Source organism: Vigna angularis, chromosome 1, assembly GCF_016808095.1.
Source record: "Vigna angularis cultivar LongXiaoDou No.4 chromosome 1, ASM1680809v1, whole genome shotgun sequence".
In the NCBI taxonomy this organism is placed as follows: domain Eukaryota; kingdom Viridiplantae; phylum Streptophyta; class Magnoliopsida; order Fabales; family Fabaceae; genus Vigna; species Vigna angularis.
The window spans coordinates 59013791-59024175 of NC_068970.1; the positions used below are offsets into that span (position 1 = coordinate 59013791).

General features: G+C 33.7%; 2 protein-coding genes across 2 annotated transcripts; both read right to left on the bottom strand.

Moving 5' to 3' along the window:
- Positions 1-991: 991 nt before the first annotated feature.
- LOC108331896 (uncharacterized) lies at positions 992-4298 on the bottom strand. The gene is made up of 8 exons (XM_017566901.2): positions 4027-4298; positions 3705-3807; positions 3004-3111; positions 2809-2918; positions 2544-2651; positions 2424-2469; positions 2073-2204; positions 992-1404 (listed from the first exon to the last, which is right to left on the bottom strand). Exons 1-8 carry the CDS (start codon positions 4233-4235, stop codon positions 1321-1323), a joined length of 900 nt encoding a protein of 299 aa, XP_017422390.1. The 5' UTR covers positions 4236-4298; the 3' UTR covers positions 992-1320.
- Positions 4299-6520: 2222 nt separating this feature from the next.
- Positions 6521-9887, bottom strand: LOC108323867 (probable mannitol dehydrogenase 1). Its single transcript, XM_017556668.2, has 5 exons — positions 9681-9887; positions 9455-9568; positions 7880-8393; positions 7152-7305; positions 6521-6888 (listed from the first exon to the last, which is right to left on the bottom strand). The coding sequence occupies exons 1-5, from the start codon at positions 9785-9787 to the stop codon at positions 6686-6688; spliced, it is 1092 nt and encodes a 363-aa protein (XP_017412157.1). The 5' UTR covers positions 9788-9887; the 3' UTR covers positions 6521-6685.
- Positions 9888-10385: the final 498 nt, after the last annotated feature.

Here is a 10385-nt window from a genome sequence, read left to right on the forward strand (position 1 = left end):
TCGATTCTGAAATATGTTTATTATATTCAATATAAAATTTGGTAAATATTTATTTACAAGATGCAATCATGACCATGATAATGACCATAACTGCCTCTATTATCATTATTGTTATAATTGCAGGCCACATGAATAAGAGAATCCTTCTTGCAGGGAAAGTGTGACAGCCAGATTAAAAAAAATTAATCAAAACAAGAACAATACAAGTTTATATCTTTTTTGGCTGGACAAAATTAGGATCACGTTCGCCCAGATGCAAGAGCAACTGTTTTAGCTCTAGCAATTAGAGATTTTTAAGTCCAGAGGTCCAGTATTTTAAGAAAAATTGCATTAGGGACTTCAGCTTCTTTTTTCTTTTCCTTTCTGTAGTAAGACTTGAATCCAAACATGGGGCACAAGTCGCCGAATTACTTTGCTTTCAAATACGAACACAAAGCACACGTGTTGACTAATACCCACCATGCCGGTTGATTTATACATAAATTATTAAAAAGAGAGAAGAAAAAATATTGATAAGATTTTAGTGCTTAGATCCATTGTATAGTAAAAGGATTCTGGATGTCTAATCATGTATCGTTTATTTTGTCAAAAACATTGATATTACGAACAAGTTTATTTGACTGGAAGAAACATGACAAGCGGAAGAGACAGCTAAGGTTTATCATTGAGTTTAACTAACAGAGCCTTTATAATTATACTTAACAAATATGAAAAATGTTAAATGATTGTAAATGAAATAAACAGTCCAAAACGTCTACATCAATAACTTGAGCGAGTGTCTTTTTCCCTAGTTCAAACGAAAAGCCCACAAATAAGAATAACTGTGTGCAAGTCTCATCTATCCGCTTTCACCTTATAAGCTTTGTAAGATCACTGGAAAAATAGAAGCCACCGACTGGCTTGATTCAAAACATAGATTTGTTGCCACGTAACAGCATCTCAGCCTCTTTTGTTAACCGACTATACCACTAAAATCCCAAGACATAACGGATAGAATACAAACTCATTTTCACATCGTAACGGATATAATACAAATTGTTTTACTTTTATGGACACAAGTGTATTATACGATACCCTGTCCCCTTTCAAGACAAAAAAGTCAAAAACTTTGTGCGATATGACCATGTATCAGAGAAGCTGCAATCAACAGCTCACCTTGCTTTTACCATCTTCAACATCAAAAGCACATGTAAGACACATCTGCTGAAATATATATAAATTGAAACGTTGTCTCTGTTGGGCTTCAATTGTAATTGTACATGCAGTCTTCAGTCTTCATTATGCTAATCACGAGGTAAGCTTCGTGATTGCGTTTAGTTATTATGTTTTCCATACTCGAATGGTGCCATCCACTGAAGAAGTTACCATGCAGTTTTCCTTTGGGTGATAACTAACACTGGTTACCTGACAGGAAATACAGATGCATATATCATTCTCACATCCTTAAATAAGTAGTTAAATGAAAAAAAAAAATTATAGACAAGGCTTTGCTCATCAATAACTAAAACGACAATTATATTATGAAACCAAAATGCTATCTGCCCCAGTAGTAACAGGCAGATATTTTTGAAACAAAATGAATCTCATCCCACAGCATAAGGCAATGATGGCATTATCATCAATCAGACTTGAAACTGACGATGATAATAAAATATAGCATAAGTTGCATTATTCAAAGCAATAATAAAGTTCCTGTAAATATAATCAGCGGAAAACCTAAGTATTATTAAGAATAACTGCTACAGAAGTTCCGAGAGAGAGAAAGTTTGTTTAGAACAAAGTTACTATAATGTTTTGAAAAAAAAAAGTGAGGAATCACTTAAATCATACTGAACTATCGTGATAAGTCATATATGGTTTGCATGAAAACCCATTTATTAGACAACATTTTTTAAAGGGTCTCAAGCCAACAGTTTTCCTTAGTTGTGGCTAAAGGAGAAATTGAAAATTTGAAGCATCCATAATCATGAATCCTTTCAAATTGGGAATGAAGAAAGGGTCTAGAATGTTCTTTTAGTATCATACTTTTACAGCTTTCTTCCAGAAACAGTAAACTAGTGAGAAGAAATTACCACTGAGGTATGGGCCCTGAATCTTGAAACAACAGATGCATCTACGAGATCCCAGAAATAAATGAAGCCATCCTCAGACCCACCAGTTATATGAGCATCGGTATTGGTAAGGCAGCAATCCAATTTGTACGACTGAGTGTAGGTCAATAGAAATTATAAAAATTTCGAAGAAATGAACAGTAAAAACATTAGAAATACACTTAAGAGTGAACAATTATAGTAACCAACTAATAACAAAAAAATGAAAATGCAGATATATGGACCTGGTATCAACCTATCGTTAAAACATGCCATGCAGAACATTAGAAAATAGGAAATGATAAAATCAGGTTTAGGCATCTGCAGACTAACCTTATTAGTGTGTCCTTTATATTCTTGTAACAATTCACCAGTGGACCTGTCACAAAAAAGTACTATGAAGCTTGCAAGAATAGAGACCAATAGTGACTTACCAAAATGTAACAAACATACCTGTCCAAAAGACGCAAAGTAGAGTCTAAACAACCTGCTAGAATGCAGTTACCATCATTTGACATTGATACACAGTTGACGGGTTGCCCCAAGTTATCGGAAATTTCTCTGGTAGGTAGAAGAAAAGAGAACGTCAGTAGAATTTCATAGTGCAAATAAATTTTACGGCAGCAACAAACGTGTCCAACGGCAGTGTATTGCTTATCTCATATATTTTATTTTAAAAACGAATAAATAATGATCTGGAAGTTATGCTGCAAGAAACCTGCCAATTCGAATGTCAAATGTCCGAACAGTTCCATCAACACTTCCTCCAATAATTTCAGTTTTCGTTAAACAAATAGACATAACACTATCTGCAAATGTGTCAATAATCTGCATATCAATGGTGCTATTAATAAGCCAGTAGAAAGAAATAGAGCACAATGCATGTAAGTCGAAAGAATCACACGGAATCCACCTGAATCGGCTCGGTGCTGTGGGATCTGCAGTCCCAAGCACGCAACGATTGATCATAGCCTGCTGAGACTACAACAGATGAATACTCATTGAATTTGACGCCATTTACCTGCAGATAAAATATGAATAACAAAATAAGGTTCAGTCAACATATATCACAATAACAACCATCAATAACTCCAAACCATTTTAACTCTCAGTGATAATAATTTTTTATTTCCATATTAATTTTATCACTACGAAAATTAAAAACGGATGGAGCTTTCCGAGAAAATAAACTTTAATTACGGTGGTTATTTTGTTCAAGGTGTTGACATAGGTCTGAACCGGTGCCCACATTTAGACCATGTGTAGATAAACTTTTGAACCGAAACTAGCAGAAGAAAAAAAAGAAGGAAAAATGAAAATAATTCACTCCCGTAAGCTGAAAGTAACTCATAAAGTTAAAAACTTGTGGAGAAACTAATAAAACAAAGCTTCTACAAATAAATTAAGTAATTCTAACTTATGCAAAAGGTTTATTTTACTCTCCAATGTACATATGAAGAAATTTATCCAATCAGAACCTAGTGTTATGTGTTAGAGTAAAAGACAGAGACGACATTCAAGCAATCAATAGCATAGGAGAAAGATTACAACGAACTAAAGATAAATTGTGGAAAAATGAACATGTCATTACAGAAGGAACGGAATGATACCTACCTCACCATCATGACCACGAAATTTCCTAATTACACGTCCAGTTGCAACATCCCAATAAAATATTTGTCGATCACCACCACAGGAACATAACTTGGAATTGTCCCTACAGTAACAACATGTAAATAATGTATTGTGAACTGGCGTTGAATGCAGTCACATTTCATGACAGTTCAAAGTTCAAATTACGAAACCCTACAAATTGAAAGGTGTTTGAATTTTGAATATGCACACATTTCAAATTCAGTAAGAAATCAAATGACATTCTGAATATACAGATATGATAACTGAAGAAATGCAATTGAGAGAGAGAGAGAGAGGGTACGGTGTGACGTGGACATCGCGAACTTCACGGCCGTGGGATTTATAGGTCTTGATATGGATTCCACGGTGAGGATTCCAGAGGCGTATGGTACGGTCTTTTCCGCAACTCAGACAATAATTGCCATCACCGTTGAACCTCGCGGCCAACACGGCACCCTCGTGACCTTTCAGCACGTTAACCTCTTTCCGCGGAAGATCTTCCACGCTCATCTCTTCTTCTTCGCTTCTCGGGACTGAACCCCCTTCTTCACCACCACCCTGGGTTACTTTAGTCTCACTTTACTCTGAACCTATGCCCAATCTGAAAGCCCGTTTCTGTTTAGAGCGACTGGGCCAGCTTTTAAACGGACTAGGCCCAATATTTAAAGATAAGAGCAGTCTTTTGTAGGCTTTCACTTCCTGTACCCCTACAATTTCTTCACGCACCCCATCAAATGTTCAAAATAACAATTTTGCTTCTCATAAAACTGGCTTTCGGAATATATGTTCTGAAAATCTTTTAAAACAAGTTTTTTTTAAAAAAAATTAAATAAAATTTTCGAAATAATTTTATTTTTACGCTTAATAGTTTCATATTACCTAAAAATTAAAATGACGTTTAGACTACGTTATGATGAAGATAAAAGGAATTATAATCATAAAAAAACTTAAATTAATAGTAATTTAATTACTTTTGGAATTTGTAACCGTTAATAAAAGTGAATTTATGGGGGATATAGTTTATCTACATATTCCACTGCATTCAGTGTGCAGTGCAGTTACAATTGTAGAAAGACCCTTTGTTTTCTCGAATTAACCGTTGGAAGGGCTTAATTAAAGCAATAGGTTCTATAAATAAAGAAAATGGTTCGAGAAGAAGGGAAGTGACAGAAGGCTAAACTTGATATATCTGATGGCTCTGAAATATGGAATGGTGTTGTTGATAGTCCTTGCATGCTTTGATGCACATGGAACAGCAACCAGGGACAACAACATGGTGAAGTGCTGGAGCAACCTCGTTGAGCTAAAATCATGTTCCAATGAGATCATGCATTTCTTCATCAGTGGTGAAGCTGATATTGGCCCCAACTGTTGCTGTGCCATTACTGCCATAACCCACAATTGCTGGCCCTCCATGCTCACTTCATTGGGCTACACTTACCAGGAAGCTCTTCAGATTCTTGCCTACTGTGAGGATGCTGCTCCACCTCCAGCTTTGTCTCCTTCTCATCCAATCATCTATTAAATAACTATATATCAATCTTCACTACAACCCTTTTCTGTATCTATGGAATAAATTCACCTTCTTCCTCCAATTTCACACGTATAATTATGTCAGCTTATATTCCATGGTTACTGGAATAAATAAACAACATGTTCTTCTACGATTTTTGTGATGTTTATCGTAGTTTTTATTAAAAAAATTCTCCTTGCTTTACTGTGTAGTTTATATAATGGTGGATGTTTCATTTTGTAAGAAAGAAAGAAAGGGGAAAGAAAATGAGTGAAAAGTTAAGTAACAGTAGAAGTGTTAGATTTAAGATAAATAGGTAAATTAAAAGAGTAATGATTTTGAAGAGATGTGCATGGAAGAAAATTCTAATATCACCAAATGACATCAATAATTTCAATCTAATATCACACTGGCCATTCATACACATCTAACCTAGAATTCAACAACCAAATACATCATAATCACACTTATTCTAATGAAAGAGTTATTAAATAACTAAAATATATTTAGAATAATTATTTTTCGGTTGATATCAACTATATTTTTTATTTATGTCGAAATGAATTATTTTTATTCAAATTGTTATGATTATTTGTTGATGTTGTTTTTGTAAACTAGTATTATTTCTCATTCTACGAGTTTCATCAACTAATGTGAAAATCTTAATTGTTGATCGGAAAATTTTTCGGTCCCAATTGAGAGAATTTTTCAGCTAATATTGATCATGAAAACGGCATATAAACTTATCATCGTAAATATTAATGGACTTTGACAAGAAAGATTAACTAAAAAAGTTATTTATATTGATATATTAAAATTATTTGCAACGAAATCATATTTAAATATATTTTTAGAGTTTCTGACAATTGAAATATTTTATTCCATCTAAAAGATTAAATTCTAGTAAATTTGCAATGGTCTAATCTAAGCAAACTCAATACTTTTTTAAGAAAATAAAACTAATAATGATAGATTCATAAAGAGTGGTATATAGTTTGTACTTATTATTCTTTTGAAATACAAGTAAAGATAAAATATGTACACCAATATCGAATGACTTTATATACTGTTACTAATTATATATATATATATATATATATATATATATATATATATATATATATATATATATATATATATATATATATATATATATATGTTAGTTAAGAAACTGAGACTAATATTATAAAATTATAAAACCTCGAGTGGCCAATTTTGATTTTTTTTTCCAAAAGTGAAACTTGTAGTCTGCTATTGATAAAGATAATAAAGGAACATAATATAAATTGGAAACCCAAAAAGGTAATATTATTGAAGAGAGGATGTTCTGGAACAAGGCCAATCTTAACTATTCTTAAGATACCAAAGCCAATGTTAATTATTCTTAAGATACCGAGACAAATCTAAGGTGCCAGACATGTAAGGTGACACGCTTGCGCATGTTCTTCTACAAACTTGAGAAAGAGTTGGCCACATCAATCACAAAGCGATATTTCACATCACCTTTTCCAAGCCTTTCCATGGCAGTGTTGATTTGGTCCATCTTAATCAGCTCGATATTTGCAGTTATGTTGTGCTTTCCGCAGAAATCAAGCATTTCCTGGGTTTCCTTGATCCCTCCAAAGTTGCTCCCCCCTACAAGCTTCCTTCCTACATCCATATGTTACATAACAAAACATTTCTTTCATTAGTCAAATCCATGTACTATTGTTTACTGCGAAAGGTGGCCCTGCTCAAAATTTGGAAAATGTTGACTCTACAATGAATTAAAAAACTCCCTCTTCCATTCAGCTTCTTGAGAAAGATTTACAGTCCAAGTATCTTTGACTCTACGCTACTGTGAGGTATATAACTTGTGCCTAATAACATACAAAAACTACATAATACTAGTTTGGAGACGATTGATGGCTCACCTGCGGCTATTTGGAAGATAGGCACCTCAAGAGGCTTGTTAGGCAACCCTACAGTAACTAGCTTCCCATTCAGCTTCAGCAGACCAAGCAGTGGACTCAGCGAATGAACAGCAGAAATTGTGTCTATGATATAGTCCATGGTTCCCATAGCAGCCTGTATAGAATCCCGGCAAGTTAACAAATACGTCATGAGAAATTGCATGACCAGTCAATCCATTGTTCTACTAATGATTATTATCATGGAGAAGCAGATTAAAAGGTTCGTTATTATATTCTAAAGTGCTTGGATAGTGCGTAACCCATTAACTTGATCAGCAGAGGAGGTGTGGTTTTCTCGTCACTTCAAGGCTAATATTGACAACAGCTGCAAAGTCGCTCAGAATATTTGTTGTACTCAAACATACTTTATTTTCAATCAATAGGGTAATGATGGTCTCATATCACTCAATTCCACACTTTTTTTACCTCTCTAGGTTAGTTAGCTTTAGATCTTGCAAGTAACTACTATTTGATAAATAACTTTTGAATATGGCAATTATTATAACCTAATTTTTAAACATAACTAAAAAACTATCATTACAAATGAGAAAAATATATCAACGCATCAAGCATATATTAGTCGCTACCCGAGACGCCCAACAGTAGCATAAGAATATCGTTATCATTGCTAGATTACTTAGGAACTGTATTATTCCTTTGAATGCTTTTCAGTCCTGTATCTCAGTTACCTTCATTTTTGCAGGGTCTGAGGAAAGAACGAAAGAATCAGCCCCGAGTGTGTCAACTGCCTCAGCTTCCTTGTTTGGAGATCCACTAATGACAGTAACTTTCAGCCCAAAGGCCTTACCAATTTTGACTGCAACATGGCCTAACCCACCTAGCCCTGCCACTCCCAGATGTTTGCCAGGCTCTGTCATCCCATAATATTTCATAGGGCTATACACAGTTATCCCCGCACACAGCAGTGGAGCACCAGCATCAAGGGGTAAGTTGTCAGGAAATCGGAGCACATAACGCTGGTTGACAACCACAATGTTAGAATAACCACCTTGGGTTCGTGTCCCATCATAATAAGGAGAATTATAGGTATACACAGGGCGGGGACAGTAATTCTCTAAATCCTGTTGGCAACATTCACATTCCTTGCAAGACTCCACTATAACACCAACTCCCACTTTATCACCCGCTTTAAAGTATTTCACATTATTTCCAACTTTTGTCACAACACCAACAATTTCATGCCTGAAAATAAAAAAAATACTAAAACGTCAATGCAAGGTGATCTCAGACGTTCTGATTTTACCTTCAAAAGAAAGTATTGCTATCTGCAAGGGTTGGCAATTGCACAAACACGTGCAAGCCTTAAATACTACGTACAACTCACGAAGAGAAACCTAGAAAGGAATAAAGACAATTAATTTACTTAGATATATATGACAAAAGAACATTACATCATTAAAACCAAAAACTGCATTAGGGTCAGTTTGATTCTCTTCTCACAGTCTGATTTTAAAATCTGTTTTCTAAAGCAATTTCACAGTGATCAGCAAGCAATTTCTCATTCAAAAAACATTTGTTTTTAAAATTATTTCCAAAAGTCAGAAAAGGCAAATAAACAATTAGAAGATATATTTCATCTTCTTCACTCTCCATCTTATCCAACCTTCTTTCAACATCACAAGCTGCTCAAAAACCTTATTTAATCTTCATCCCATTTTGAAATCGGAAAAATTTTTGTAATTAGAAATAGAAATCAAACACACCCTTAAATTTTAGCAATCATTCATGTTATGTTAGGATTTAAGCAGGATAGCTCAATAATTGGGAGAATTTATAGATTCAAGTATAATATAAAGAATTTATTGGACTTCTAACCATTGTTGCTTGCATAGTTTCCAACATGGTCAAGTTAATATGTACACTGATCACACCAAAATTATGTAACACACGTCCGATGGAAAATGAGATAAATATAATATACAGCCCATGTGAGGTGATGTAAAACAAAACGCGCGTTTTGGATTAGGCGCTTATTTTACTAAAGGTTTGGTTTTTCCTATTATTAAGTCAACCGACAATTGAGATCGAAATTTCAGGCCCCAACTGTGCTCGATTGAAGGATGGAGAACAGCGTTGTTTTTATTTTAAGTGTCCCACCACATTCAAACTCAATAATGACAGATGACATATTATATAGTTTATATTACGATAATCAAATCTATGTCTGGGGATAAAAAATTACACTGAGGAAAAAGGATTATTTAATTAAAAAGGAAAAACGATTGCAGTTGAAGGAAGGGTACCCTGGAACGACAGGGTAAGTGGTGAAACCCCAGTCGTTTTTGACAGTGTGAAGATCAGAATGGCAAACCCCGCAAAACAGAATCTGGACGGTGACGTCGTCAACGCCGTTTTCCCTGCAATGATAACGTCAAATGAGGAGGAGATTGGTCTCAACCAGCATTGATCTCGCTGAGAAATGGAGAAAAATGTTAAACTAAATGAGAATAAAAATGAAAAAAAAAAAACCTTCTGGTAAAATGAAAGGGCGAAAGGGTCCCAGAAGTGTCTGTAGCAGCCCACCCAAAAGCTCTGTGAGGAAGTTCAGTTTGTGGAGATTTTGCAGATTCTGCCATGATTTCTTTTCTTTTTCTTCTACTCTCAAGCTCTTCCTCAACCCTCTTCTTTACTCTTGGACCCTCGTCGCAGTGACGTGACACCTTGCAGAGCAGTGACACAGTCTATATATATATATATATATATAATGATTTTCGAGGTTCGTAAACTTGAAAGTCTTATAAAGTTTCTTATTTATTTTTTATTTAATTAAAAAATTATAGGAATTAGATCATTTCATTAGTTCCTTACTAATACTTTAAAAATTTCATTCTAACAGATAAAGAAGGTGTCCCGAGTTAATTAATAGATTTTTTTGAATTTTTAAATATTGTTTGTATTATTTTTATTTTTTATATAATTTTAAATTCTTCTTTTTCTAAATAAAAAAATATTACGTATTGATATTATAAAACGTGACAATTATTACCTCTCTCATTGCATTAGTTTTAGTTTAACTTTTATACTTTTATTTTGTTTTAATTTAGTTTTTAAAAATTAAATAATTATTCGTTCTTTATATTCAAACAAAATTTAATTTATATAAATTTTAAAAATACTTTTATTAAAAATAATATTTTTATTATAATTAAGTTTATTTATATTTATATTTAATTA